Source organism: Scyliorhinus torazame, chromosome 25 (genome assembly GCF_047496885.1).
Source record: "Scyliorhinus torazame isolate Kashiwa2021f chromosome 25, sScyTor2.1, whole genome shotgun sequence".
Classification (NCBI taxonomy): Eukaryota; Metazoa; Chordata; class Chondrichthyes; order Carcharhiniformes; family Scyliorhinidae; genus Scyliorhinus; species Scyliorhinus torazame.
Window position 1 is genome coordinate 13,586,288 of NC_092731.1, and position 14,891 is coordinate 13,601,178.

At 45.0% G+C, this 14,891-nt stretch overlaps 1 protein-coding gene across 3 annotated transcripts in view; it reads right to left on the reverse strand.

Moving 5' to 3' along the window:
• LOC140402335 (BTB/POZ domain-containing protein 7-like) overlaps window positions 1–14,891 on the reverse strand; it is a 91,753-nt gene that overhangs the window by 74,957 nt on the left and 1,905 nt on the right. For 2 of the 3 annotated variants that reach the window (XM_072490046.1, XM_072490047.1), the window contains exon 2: window positions 1,075–1,267. In XM_072490046.1, the coding sequence (XP_072346147.1) occupies window positions 1,075–1,156 (82 nt within the window). In that variant the 5' untranslated portion in view covers window positions 1,157–1,267. Of the gene's footprint in view, window positions 1–1,074; window positions 1,268–13,391; window positions 13,452–14,891 lie in introns of those variants that run through there. The other variant, XM_072490048.1, reaches the window with a different exon arrangement.

A 14,891-nucleotide genomic window follows, 5' to 3' on the forward strand; every position in this document is an offset into this window, starting at 1 on the left:
GGGTTATGGGGATAGGGTGGAGGTGTTGACCTTGGGTAGGGTGCTCTTTCCAAGAGCCGGTGCAGACTCGATGGGCCGAAATTCTATGAAATATACAGCACAGAAACGAGCCATTCAGCCCCAACCAGTTTTTAAACAATAATAATCTCTATTGTCACAATTAGGTTTACATTAACACTGCAATAATGTTACTGTGAAAAGCCCCTACTCGCCACACTCCGGCGCCTGTTCGGGTACACGGAGGGAGAACTCAGAATGTCCAATTCACCCAACAGCACGTCATGACTTGTGGGAGGAAATCGGAGCACCCGGAGGAAACCCACGCAGACATGGGGAGAACATGCAGACTCCACACAGACATGACCCAAGTCAGGAATCGAACCTGGGACCCTAGATCTGTGAAGCAACTGAGCGAACCACTGCGCTACCGTGCTATTTAATTTTTTTAAAATTTAAGAGTACACAATTAATTTTTTCCAATTAAGAGAGTAAAAGCGTGACCAATCTACCTACCCTGTATATCTTTTGGGCTATGGGGGCGAAACCCACGCAAACACAGGGAGAATGTGCAAAGTACACACGGACAGTGACCCAGAGCCGGGATCTCTCTCTCTCCTGCTCTTTCCCCATAACCGTTTTCCAACTTTCTTTCATCCAATTCCTCTTTGAAATTTACCCTTTGAAACCACCCTTTCCAGAAGCGCTTTGTAAGATCTCAACATTCTGTTGCGTAACAGAACGTTGCCAAAGTTTCTATGTCTGTATCATCTAGTTATCAGCCTTCCCGCCAATGCAAACATTTATCCCCGATCTATTCTTATCAAAAACCGTCAATTTGAACACCTCTTATTTTGTTAACCCTTTTAACATTCTCTGCTCTGGGGAGGGGGCATGCCCCGCTTCTCAAATCTTTACCTACTAAGAAACTAGGGAATTATTCCAAAAATAACCTTTCCTAACATCGCTGTAACATGAGTCACATTGGAAAAGGAGGCCATTCAGCCAATCAAGCCTGTCCTGCTATCCAATTAGATCACCGGCGATGGCTCTCACATTGTGTAATAAAATTCTTACCACCAACTGCATTTGAAGATTGCGTTTTCACCCCAGCTGTCGGACATGAAGGATACGGGTAGGCAGAAGCATTAACACCCATTTTCTTTGTACACACATGGCAAGAATCTCTGTAAGATAGTCTTCTTCCAATCGGCAAGCAACTTCAGCTGTCTACTGACAGAGGCCGAATACACCGCATGAAGATCAGTTCCTGAGGGTGGGGGGGGAAAATTAAGATAGATGAGTGATTTCCTCTGCATCTACAATGGTCATACTTGGCCCTAATCAACCGGAACCACAAGACCCAGAGCGCAAAACCATAAGTCCCATTATCAAATGGATGTTCTTTACATATTACTATTTCTTCTCACCTTGTAACGTAAAGATTGACACCATGAAAAAAAAATTCATTGGTCATAAATTGGCAAGTAGGGAAGTTATGTTAAACTTGTATCAAACTTTGGTTAGACCACATTGAGGAATACCATGCGCAGATCTGGTCGCCATATTATTAAAAAGATAGAGGCACTGAAGAGGACTCAAGGAGATGATTTACAAAGATGATACCAGAGCTGCAAGGGGTGTACATCAGGAAAGGGCAGTTAGGCTAGTTGTCTTTTCTCTTGAAGGGGGAGGGGAGGGGTGGGGGGGGAGAAGCAGCTGAGGGTAATAGAGGTCTTTAAAATTATGGAAGGTTTTGAACTTTGAACAAGTGAATGCAGAGAACATGTTTCCATTTGTGCAAAAGAGCATTAAGACAAGATAATCAAGAAATCCAAAAGGGAATTTAAAAGAATGTTTTCTTTAATGAGAGGTGAGTGTGTGAAACTTACATCTGCAGGGAGATTATGAAGTGTATAATATTGGTACGTATAAGGGGAAGTTAGACGAGTGTATGAGGAAAGATGAGAGGAGGCTGGAATGGAGCACAAACACCAGCATGGAGGGGTTGGGCCGAATGGACTGTTGCAGTGCTGTATGTCCGATGTAATGTTTGCCAAGATAACAAGTGACGGCATTTTGAAAACAATCAATTCACTGGATTCAAAGCACATGGGATCTGCTCCAAATGCAAAAGGAACTGTGCAAAGGAAAACTATTTATTTTTATTTCCACTATTTCGGATTCCAAAGTTTTCCCTGCCATATATTTTGTTATGAACGACTCCTTCCATTACCCTTGTAACTTGGCAATTTAAATTTTGAATTAAAAATGCAAACACATTTTACTTCAGTTAGGTTTGTTTTTATTTTCTTTATTCTTTCTGGAGATCTGGGTGTCACTGGCAAAACCAGCATTTGTTCCAAAAACCTAATTGCCCTTGAACCAAGTGGTTTGTTACACCATTTCAAAGGGGCACTTATGAGTTAAACATATTGCTGTGGATCTATAATAATAATAATCTTTTTTAGTGTCACAAGTAGGCTTACATTAACACTGCAATGAAGTTACTGTGAAAATCCCCTAGTCGCCACATTCTGGCGCCTGTTTGGGTACACCGAGGGAAAATTCTGAATGTCCAATTCACCTAACCAGCAAGTCTTTCGGGACTCGTGGAAGGAAACCGGAGCACCCGGAGGAAACCCACGCAGACACGGGGAGAACGTGCAGACTCCACACAGTGACCCAGACTGGGAATCAAACTCGGGTCCCTGGCGCTGTGAAGCAACAGTGCTAACCACTGCGCTACCGTGCCGCCCAATCTGGAGTCACATATAGGCCAGACCAGTTAAGGACGGCAGATTTCCTTCCCAAAAGGACATCAGTGAACCAGATGCGTTTGTTCAACGACCGATGATAGCTTCACGGTCACCATTACGGAGACTAGCTTTCAATTCCAGATTTTGTTCATTGCATTTAAATTCCACCAGATGACATTACCCTGGGCCTCTAGATTTCAAGCTCAGTGACATTACCCCTCCGTCATCATCTCCCCCAAGTGCACAGATTGGCGAAATTGGGACTGGTTTCCTTGGGGAACTGAAGGTGGAGAGGAGATTTGATAGCGGTTTTCAAAATCATGCGGGAACTGGACAGAGCAGAAAGGGAAAAACTCCCTATTGGAATAAAGAAGGAGGGGGCAAAGATTTACGGTATTTGGCAAAAGAAGCAACAGCCACATGAGGAAAAGCTTTTTCATTTCAGCGCCTGGCTAGGATCTGGAAGCACTGCCCAAGGGTGTGGTGCAGGCAGATTCTTTTTTTTTTAAATATAAATTTAGAGTACCCAATTCATTTTTTCCAATTAAGGAGCAATTTAGCGCGGCTAATCCACCTACCCTGCACATCTTTGGGTTGTGGGTTTGAAACCCACGCAAACACGGGGAGAATGTGCAAACTCCACACGGACAGTGACCCAGAGCCAGGATCGAACCTGGGACCTCGGCGCCGTGAGGCAACAGGGCTAACCCACTGTGCCACAATGCTGCCCCGGTGCAGGCAGATTCCAACACGGCTTTCAAAAGGGAATTGGATTGTTATCTGAAAAGGAAGAATGTGCAGGGTTACGGGGAGAAGGCAGGAGAATGGCACTTGGTACACTGCGCGTTCAGAGAGGCGGCACAGACACGGCAGACTGAATGGCTTCCTTCTACGCTGTATATGTTCTGTCTGGCCAATAGAAAGCAAACCATCTCTTCAAAAGGGCAAAATGGCGATGGGAAGCAAGGTGCGACAAAGATGAACTGAGGTACATGTAGGGTAGTCTGCCTCTCAACAGCATAGAAAGCACATTGCTGTTAGCAAAGAGGCCCAGAAACCAGACAGACCCATTCTTGGAATGGATCACCCTCATCTGGTAAAAGGCCGCTGAGGATGTCCCCCAAATTTCTTCCCTCACCCCACAAAGTCAACTTACACTGCAGTGAGGTAACCCTCCAGAGGTTCAGGCTGGACCTCACGCGCAAGTCTCAACGGTGAATGCAAACTCGCTGTTCTGTTAAGGGTTACAATTAAGCATGTTCCTGTGCCCACCACATACACGTTTTCCAGTAGAGCTTCAGGGGCCAGTGATCAGAAGATCTCAATGATTTTCCTCTTCTTGGCCTCACTGTCTGGCTAGAATCAACTAACCCATCACAGACGAAGAACACATGGTCTTAGTGTCCATAAAGCTCAGCAACCAAGCAAACAGTGCCTGTACCGCTAAAGCCATTAAGCTCGGATTTTTCCGGCAAAAAAAAAGTCTGTGTTGTTGTCAAATCTGGACTCCTTTTATTACTGTTATAAAGGAGAGATAAAAGCAGCAAAGGGTTGGTTTTCACCCAACATCACAGCTGAGAAGCTGCGTGATCCATTTTAATCACTGGATTTTTCAGGATAAATTTATAACAGCACCTCTCTGACGCCAGTACTACAAAAGAGGGAAAGAACTGGAACACAACAATATTAAACATAAAAAGCATCCCTTTGATCTGGGATGTTTTAAACATGCAGGTGTCCGCTTTAACATCTGCCTTGGCCTTGTGCCAGTACAAGGCTGCACTACATAATCAGCATACAATAAAATGCAGTGTTCCACTTGTTCATTCCAAATTAATTACCAGGACACAACATAGTCGGAGATATCTGTACATGTACATCAGTTATAAACCCTCCAAGGGGGGCACACGTTTCCAGTCGTCATAACTTTGTTAATAGTTTTCACAGTAACTTCATTGCAGTGTTAATGTAAGCCTACTTGTGACAATAAAGCTGATAATGTAAAATTCCCCGCTGTCCATTAGAATTCTCTATGTCAATTGTCACGATGCAGGTGCAGTGTCTGGCCTCCAGGTGGCTCTAATGGGCAAATTTTGGGACTCGCCCAATTCCATTGACACCTTATTTATTCTTCTTTCCAAAACAAAAGTTCACATTCGACAGCCGACAATGAGAAACGTGGAGTCATTACAGAGAAATGTAGAAAGCAGAAGGAGTTGATCATTCAGCTCTTCCAGCCCGCTTCACCATTCAACGTGATCATGGCTGATCCTCCATCTCAACACCATACAACCCACGCTCTTTCCAAACCCCTTAATGCCTGTAGAGCCTGGAAAGCTAGTTCCTTCTTAAATATATTCAGTGACTTGGCGCCACAGCCTTCTGCAGTAGAGAATTCCACAGGTCACCACCCTCGGAGTGAAGAAGTTTCTCCTTGACTCAGTCCTAAATGGCCTAACCCGTGGCTTAAGCCTGTGACCCCCCGCCTCGTTGTCGAACCACCAGCCAGGGGAAACACCGTCCCAGCATCCAGTCTGTCCGGCCCTGCCAGAATTTTACCTTTTTCAATGAGATCCCCTCTCATTTTTCTGAATTCCAGTGAATATAGCCTAGTCGACCCAATCTCTCCTCACGACAATACTACCATCCCAGGAATCAGTCTGATAAACCTTCACTGCACTTACAGCAAGTACATCCTTTCTCGGGTAAGGAGACCAAGACCACACACAATACTCCAGGTGTGGTCCGGTTCGGTGGATTGGCCTTGATTGATGTGCGAGATTATGGGGATGGGGCGGGGGAGTGGGACTAGAAAGACTGAGGGTCAGTGCAGTGTGGCCAAATGGGCTCCTTCTGCAGTGTGAAGATTCTATGAATTTCCCTGTACAGCTACAGCAAGACATCCTTGCTTCGGTACTCAAGTCTTCTTGCAATGAAGACCAACATATCATCTGCCCTCCCAACTACTTGCTTTACCTGCATGCTTGCTTTCAGTGATTGGTATACAAGGACACCCAGGTCCTTAGTACATCACCATTTAAGTAATGCCCTCTGCCATTCCGTTATTCCTATCAAAGTAGATAATCTCACACTTATCCACCTTTTACAACATCTGCCATGTATTTGCCCACTCACTCAACTTGTCTGAATCATCTTAAAGCCTCTTAACATCCACCTCACCACTCGCATTCCCACCAAGTTGTGTTGTCAGCAAATTTGGAAATATTACATTTGATTCCCTCATCCAAATCATTGATAGATAGTGAAAAGTTGGGGCCCCAAGTACTGATCCCTGCAGTACACCACTAGCCACCACCTGCCAATCTGAAAAAGGTACATTTGTTCCTACTCCGTTTCCGATCTGCGAAACTAATTTTCAATCCATGCCATTTCTCCTAATCCCATGTGCTCTAGTTTTCACACTAACCTCTTACGTGGGACTTATATCAAAAGCTTTCTGAAAATCTAAATACACCACACCTACTGGTTCTCCCTTATCTATTCTGCTAGTTACGTTCCAAAAAATCCCTAGTAGGTTCGTTGAACACAATTTCCCTTTCATAAATCCATGCTGACTTTGTCTAATCCCACTGATATTTTTGAAGTATACTGTTATCACATTGTTTATAATAGAGTCGAGCTGGAAGGTGATAACCAACTCATCCACAATTTCCATGGCCACCTCCTTTAGTACCAGCACAGAAGCAAGCCATTAGGTCCATTAAACCACATCAGTCAGTCCCATTCCAGAGTTTCACTCCGACACACTACATACATTCTCCACTGGGAAAATACAAAGTTCTGGAAGCCAGTTCGAAGTGTCCTAGAATCCAAAGTAAAGTTATACTAATACATTACCATACGATTTTAATGAAGGGAAATTCATAGAATCCTTACAGTGCAGAAGGAGCCCATTCAGAAGCAGCCCCAATCAGTGGTTGGTTTAGCACAGTGGGCTAAATAGCTGGCTTGTAATGCAGAACAATGCCAGCAGCGCGGGTTCAATTCCCGTACCAGCCTCCCCGAACAGGCGCCGGAAAGTAACTTCATTGAAGCCTACTTGTGACAATAAGCGATTATTATTAATTCGGCCCTTGACTGCACTGACCCTCCAAAAGTACAGTCTCTCTAGGACCACTCCCCTGCCCCATCCCCATAATCTTGTACATCAACCAAGGCCAATCCACCTAACCTTCACATCTTTGGACTGTGGGAGGAAACCGGAGCACCTGGGGGGAACCCACACAGACACGGGGAGATCGTGCAAGCTCCACAAGTGGAGGCTGGAATCGCATCTATATCCCTGGCGCTGTAAGGCAGCAGAATCTTTTCTGACACACCCACTCAAACAGTAAAACCAAGTAGAACTCTCCAATTTCTTCACAACGTCAGAAGACGGTATTGAGCTGCACGCCACTAGCAAGAGACCTCCGTCTCGCAGAGGGAGCACTAGGGGTGAATTGAAAGCATCATAAAATCTTTTAAAAGTTTTTATTACCTGGGAGAGGAGCAAACGAAAGCACATCAGTGACAACACTATCCAATAATAAATCGCTAACACACCAACACCGCCCTGGCAGATAGCCAATGTGCTGTCATTGCCAGCGAACAAATAGGATCCAAAATTGAAAAACCCCACAAGCATGAACTGAACAATATATATCAGATACTGTGTCACCATTATATTAGGCATTATGACACCAGCACAAAATCCTACAGGGAAAACAAAAATTGCCCTCAAGTCGATAGGTTGAATGTTATTCAAACCTTATTCGATGCTCTCAAGATGATTGCGTCAGAATGCTCCCACTTTTAGTGACAGACCTGTCCTCACCTTCACTTCACCCCAGTTCCATGCAGCGCAAATGATGTCTCAGACATGCTCATGTTTAAAAGGACAAAATCCATTGCTGTACATCTTTCACAGGACAGTCAAAAAGGAAGGAATTCCGGTGCTCTTCGCCTCGCCTTTAGTCGGAAACGGCCCAGTGACTGCACACCAATCAGTAACCTTTCAACGACAGCATCACCCCAGCCGGTAAGAAATATTTTAATCTGCGCAGCTGACATATTTACGGCAACAGCGCACATGATTTAGAAGAGATAGCAGGACACATTACCGAAAAGCATTAGAGACTCTACAACGGGCAAGAGGAAGCAATTTAATTTCAGGACATCAGATAAATCCAGCTTCTCCTGTTTTATGATGTCATCTGCTCTGCAATATCATCTGAAACCCTTTGATTAAACTGCTGTCGTATTACTGACTGCTGACCATCTATAATGCTGCAGGAAGGGGGAGTCAGTAGTCTAGACAGCGTCTGGCTCAGCTATCCATCTTTCTGGTATTTTGGATTCATAACTGTCATCAAGAAACATTTACTTAAACAAGAACTGGGAAGTTAAGAGATGTTTGTTTTAAGTGCAAAGCACCCTCCTTCATCATTAAAGGTCTTGATTGAAAAGGAAGTCTCTGTGCGGGATACTGCTCTGGCCCAAGTCAGAAAGTTGCGGGCTCAGGTTCCACAAGCACAAAATCCAGGCCGACACTCCCAGTGCAGTACTGAGGGAGTGCTGCACCGTGGAGGTGCCATCTCTCAGGTGAGACATTAAGCCCTCTGAGGCGGACACGAAAGACCCCACGGCACTTTTGAAGAGAAGCAGGCGAGTTCCCTCTGGCGTCTTGGCCAATAGTTCTCCCTCGACCAACATCACAAAAACAGCTCATCAGGTCATATCACACTGCTGCGTGTGGGAGCCTGCTGTGCACACGGAGCTTGCTCTGCACAAATTGGCTGCTGAATTACATTAAAACAGTGACTTCACTTCAAAAAGCACTTCACTGGCTATAAAGCACTTGGGACATCTGGAGACCTTGAGAGACAATATATAAACACAAGTATTTCTTTATATATAATAACACTTACTTATTTTAGTTAAAGGTAAAGTATCAATCCTCCTAATTAAAGCAACTTATTCCACCCCATCTCTAGTCTTAGCCAAATGATAAAGCCGGTCACTGTACTGGGCAGGGGAAGCAACAACCCTGTAAACTGCAGACCCAAGATGGTTTTGCAACGCAATGATTTACATCCAAATCATAGAATTTACAGTACAGGAGGCCATTCGGCCCATCGAGTCTGCACCGGCTCTTGGAAAGAGCACCCTACCCGAGGTCAACACCTCCACCCTATCCCCATAACCCAGTAACCCCACCCAACACTCAGGGCAATTTTGGACACCAAGGGCAATTTATCATGGCCAATCCACCTAACCTGCACATCTTTGGACTGTGGGAGGAAACCGGAGCACCCGGAGGAAACCCACGCACACACGGGGAGGATGTGTAGACTCCGCACAGACAGTGACCCAAGCCGGAAACGAATCTGGGACCCTGGAGCTGTGAAGCAATTGTGCTATCCACAATGCTACCGTGCTGCCCTTGGTATATATCCCCAACGCTGTGTCCAAGTGCACTCATAACCAGGCATTTCATTGGAAAGTGAAGCACGTACCTTTACCTGAATTAAGGTTACAATACACAGTTGGATGAGCCAGAAGAACAGGATACCGACAGTGACTGCCCTTTGCTAGCAGTCAGGTCCCGGACATCGACAAGTGCAAAGATTCACCAGGATGGCACACAGAGCATGAATTCTCTGGGTCTGAACTTGTCCCATCGGGACTGGGTTAAGAGTCTCATCTGTTTGCAGCTTCAAGGTTACCACAGGAATTGACTTTGGATCCAGTCTCAAGTTCTCCAAAGACGTCCTTCTTGCACTCCTCAGAGAAGAGATACAGGAAACAGTTTGTCATCTGATATTCAATTCCTCCTCACCGCTGTAACCTCCACTTTCTCTCTCATCTCCGTTGCGGCCGGGGCTGTTCTTCAAACTTTCCTCTCCCTGGCCTTTCTAAATCAACAAATACATCATCCTACACGCTTCTCGTCATCCTCCTCCTCCCTATTGTGGAGAACCAGACTTGCCATGCAGTCTCCAAAAACAGCATTTCTGCCTCGCTCAATTTTTCCTACAAAGATTCAAACACTGGAGCCTGCTGTCATCTAGTCTTTACTTTATGATGATTCTCACCTCTTATTTGTGGTGACCTGCTCTGTGAGCCCTGACCCTTCACCCTGCTCTTTAAGTTTAACAAAAATTGACTGATTGTCAAGTTGAATAACACCAGCTCAAGCAGCAAATCATTAACCCATTTCAAATTTTTAAAAAACTTCACAAGCCTTACCTTAAAAACAAACACTGGCAATCGCTCTGTAACGTGGAGTGCAAAATGAGTTTGAATGTAGCTTGCTCTTCTCTTGCTGGCTCCAAGGCTGCTACATAAGTGAGTTTGGCCAGTCTCAAACCTCTGGAATACAGCACAAGTTGGCAGTCTAACTCAGACACTATGGCTAGTGTGGGAATCTTTAAATCTATATTGTCGCAGATGTTCCTCTTAATGTTAAAGCACAATGCTGGAGTGGAGTTGTGGACACATGACGCAGAGGCAGGGCACACAAAATCTTCGTAATGTATCTCCACTTTTACTGTGAAAAAACACTCCTCTATAAAAACTATGCTCCCTCACTGTGCCGCATCTGGAGAAAGCATTTTGGAGCTATCCAACACCAGGGTGAAATAGTGGTGATGCTGTGACTGGAATTAGGTTAATGCATTAAAATGGTTATTAAAATAGTGAAGCCTAGGGCGGCATGGCGGCACAGAGGTTAGCACTACTGTCACCGGCGCTGAGGTCCCAGGTTCGATCACAGCCTGTGTGTGTGGTGTTTGCACATTCTCCTCATGTCTGCGTGGGTTTCGCCCCCACAACCCAAAGATATGCAGTGTAGGTGGATTGACCACGCTAAATTGTCCCTTAATGGAAAACAAAAATTATTGGGCACTAAAATTTTTTTTATTTTTTTTTAAATAGTAAAGCATAATGAATTAAGGACATTTTTTCTTTCAGGATCATAAGAACTAGGAGGAGTAGGCCATTTAATTCCTCAAACCCACATACAATCGTAGCTGATTTGACTGTGGTCTTAACTCCACTTTCCTGCCTGTTCCCCACAACCCTCGAACCCCCCCCGGTCAATCTTAATTCAGCCTTGGATATATTCAATGACCCAGATCCACTGCTCTGTGTGGAAGGGAATTATAAAGGCCTGCAAGAAAAGACATTTCTCCTCATCTGTCTTAAATGAGAGGCCCCTTATTTTAATCCATCACCCCTAGCTGGGTTTTTTTCCATTCATGAGATCACTGGCCAGGCCAGCCTTTACTGCCCATCCTTAGCTGCCCTTGAACGGAGTGGCTTGCGAAGCCATTTCAAGGGGGCAAGCACAGCTACGGGCCTGGAGAACACATGTAGGCTGTCCTTCCTGATAAGGACATTAGTGAACCAGATGGGCTCTTACGACATTCGACAGTGGTTTCACGGTCAATATTAGACTTTTAATTCCAGACTTCCATTGAAGGGGGGCACGGTAGCACAGTTGCTTCACAGCTCCAAGGTCCCAAGTTCGATTCCCGGCTTGGGTCACGGTCTGTGCGGAGTCTGCACGTTCCCTCCGGGTGCTCCGGTTTCCTCCCACAGTCCAAAGATGTGCAGGTTAGATGGATTGGCCATGCTAAATTGCCCTTAGTGTCCAAAAAGGTTGGGTTGGGTGCGGTGACTGGGTTGCGGGGATAGGATGGATAGGCTTAGGTAGGGTGCTCTTTCCAAGGGCCGGTGCGGACTTGATGGGCCGAATGGCCTCCTTCAGCACTATAAATTCTATGATTCATAAGTCAAATTTCACCATCTCCCACGGTGGGATTTGAACCTGGGTCACCAGAGGAATACCCTAATAATAATCATCTTTATTGTCACAAGTAGGCTTACATGAACACTGCAATGAAGTTACTGTGAAAAAACCCTAGTCGCCACATTCCGACGCCTGTTCGGGTACACCGAGGGAGAATTCAGAATGTCCAATTCACCTAACAAGCACGTCTTTGGGTCTTGTGGGAGGAAACTCTCTGGATTACGAGTCCACTGATAACACAACTACGCCACCGCCTCATCTCGATTCCCCCAGGAGAAGAAACCTCAATACTGTGACATCCTTACACAGTATAAAGCAGCACTCTGTGATCTTTGTTTTTGGTCAAAAAAGAAGTCTTTAGATGAAGTACCAACTTTATAACAACTGGCTTTGTCAAAGAAATGGCTGCAGCGAGTGGCCTTTATAATAACCTATAAAAACCATTTAGATGCTGTACCCAAGGGTTTCATGTGAAAATGACCATATTCATATGTAATAACCTCGTCCGAATCTAATATCAATAACGTCACCTCATTCTTCTCCAACGAGTTATAGGCAAACCTGATCAACCTGTCCTCATAAGACAACAGCTTCATCCCAGGAATCAGCCCAATGAACCTTCTCTGAACTGCTGCCAATGCAAGTATATCCCTCCCTATTGACTAAAAGAATTCCTCCAACACGGCATTTATAAAAAGGCTCCAATAATTATTCCCAGTCAAACATTAGGGCGAAACACTGGTGGCAGTAGAATCAGTTTCATGTGACAAATTAAATGCAAACAGAATGTATATTGACTCAATAATTAAGTTCATCTCGGATTCGCCACCAGTTTATTAGCAAAAGTTACTTAGCAAACTAGTATCATGACATTATGGTTACAAACAGTACTTAAGCCAAAACAATTTATCGCTGCAGCTCATAACATAATCAATTCTTAACCTCAAATTGCTCCCATCGCTCCCACTAATAATACATCTGCAAATAGCAATGCTTAATAGTTACATAATTTACAGGAGGTTATTCAGCCCCTAGAGCCTATTTCACCATTCCATTACTCTTGATTTTAGCTTATCTCATTGAAACTTACGCAATTCTCAAGGGGTGAGACAGAGGGAGGGGGAATGCAAGAAGAACGTTTCCCCTGGCCAGGGATGGGGCAATAAAGAACCAGGGGCCATCGTCTCAAAAAAGTCGGTCATTTGGGACTGGAATGAAGAGGAGCTTCTTCACTCAAGAGGTTAGTGAATCTTTAAAATTCTCTACCCCAGAGGCTTGTGGAAGCTCTGTCATGGAGTATGTTCAAGACAGAGATTGATAGATTCTGAGGTATCTAATGACATCAAGGCATATGGGGATAGTGTGATAAATGGCATGGAGGTAGACAATCAGCTGTGATCTAGTTGTTTTTTTTAATATAAATTTAGAGTACCCAATTCATTTTTCCAATTAAGGGGCAATTTAGCATGGCCAATCCACCTACCCTGCACATCTTTGGGTTATGGGGGCGAAACCCACGCAAACACATGGAGATTGTGCAAACTCCACACGGACAGTGACCCAGAGCCGGGATCGAACCTGGGACCTCAGCACCATGAGGCTACAGTGCTACCACGGCGCCACCATGCTGCCCCAGCCGTGATCTAGCTGAACGGCAGAGCAGTTTAGTGGGGCAGAAGAGCCTACTCCTGTGTGTCTTGGTTCCGTAAGTGGTGCTTTGATTGAGGTTTTGAAGAGCTGGTCGTATGAGGAATGGTTGAGGACTCTGGGTCTGTACTCGTTGGGAGTTTAGAAGGATGAGAGGGGATCTTATTGAAACTTACAGGATACTGCGAGGCCTGGATAGAGTGGACGTGGAGAGGATGTTTCCACTTGTACGAAAAACTAGACGCAGAGGACACCATCTCAGACTAAAGGGACGATCCTTAAAAACAGAGATGAGGAGGAATTTCTTCAGCCAGAGGGTGATGAATCTGTGGAACTCCTTGCCGCAGAAGGCAGTGTAGGCCAAATCACTGAGTGTAAGACAGATAGATAGGTTCTTGATTAATAAGGGGATCAGGGGTTATGGGGAGAAGGCAGGAGAATGGGGATGAGAAAAATATCAGCCATGATTGAATGGCGGAGCAGAAGCGATGGGCCAAGTGGCCTAATTCTGCTCCTATGTCTTATGCTGAGAGAAAAAACTCCCCAAAACTCTCTGCCTCATTTCACTCCTCCGAGATACAACTGAAAACCTACTTCCTAACAATAATAATAACTGATTGTCACAAGTAGGCTTCAATGAAGTTACTGTGAAAAGCCCCTAGTCGCCACATTCCGGTGCCTGTTCGGGGAGGCTGGTAAGGGAATTGAACCGTGCTGCTGGCCTTGTTCTGCATTACAAGACAGCTGTTTAGCCCACTGTGCTAAACCAACTTTTCATCACATGTCCTTATGGCACCAAATTTAACTCTAAAACCCTGCTGCAATTCACGCAGGACTGTTGAACGTTAAACGGTGCTACATAAATGCAAGACGTTGCAGAGGTTTTTTTTAAAGACCACCTTGTTCCCCCATTTTTATGACACTTATCTTAAATCAGCAATAAGTACAGAAAACATTCAGCAGTTTGAGCAGCATCTTTGGAGAGTGAAACAGAGTTAACATTTGAGGCCAATGACCTTTTGTCAGCTCAGGTTCTCTTCCCTTAACAGCTGCAAGACTTTAGGAGCTTCGCAACATTTTCTGTTTTTATTTCTGACTTCCAGCACCCGCAGTATTTTACTTTTATTTAAAATCTTAAGCAAACATTCGCACAGAGACGTCAGGATTGGTGTAGACCTGAAAACGTTAGCTGCAATGGATGCCTTTGGCCTTGAAGTCCAGTTTAAAAATAAGGGGCTACCCACTTAAGATCAAGAGGGTTGTCGTTGGAGAGCATTGGAGGCTGGGTCATTGAATATTTTAAAGGTTGAGTTAGACAGATTCTTAATTAATATTGATGTCAGGGGGTGGACCGGGAAGTAGAGTGGAGGCTACAATAAAGGTGGCACAGCAGGTTAGTACCGCTGCCTCACAGCGCCAGGGACACGGGTTTGATTCCGGCCTCGGGCGGCTGTCTGTATGGAGTTTGCACTCCCCATGACTGCATGGGTTTCCTCCGGGTGTTCCAGTTTTCTCCCACAACCCAAAGAAGCGCAGGTTCGGTGGATTGTCCATACCAAATTGTCCCTTAATGTCCAACAGTTAGATGGGGTTACGGGGATAGGGTGAAGGAATGGGCCTAAGTAGGATGCTCTTTCAGAGAGTCTGCACTGTAGAGATTCTATGATCTTATCAAA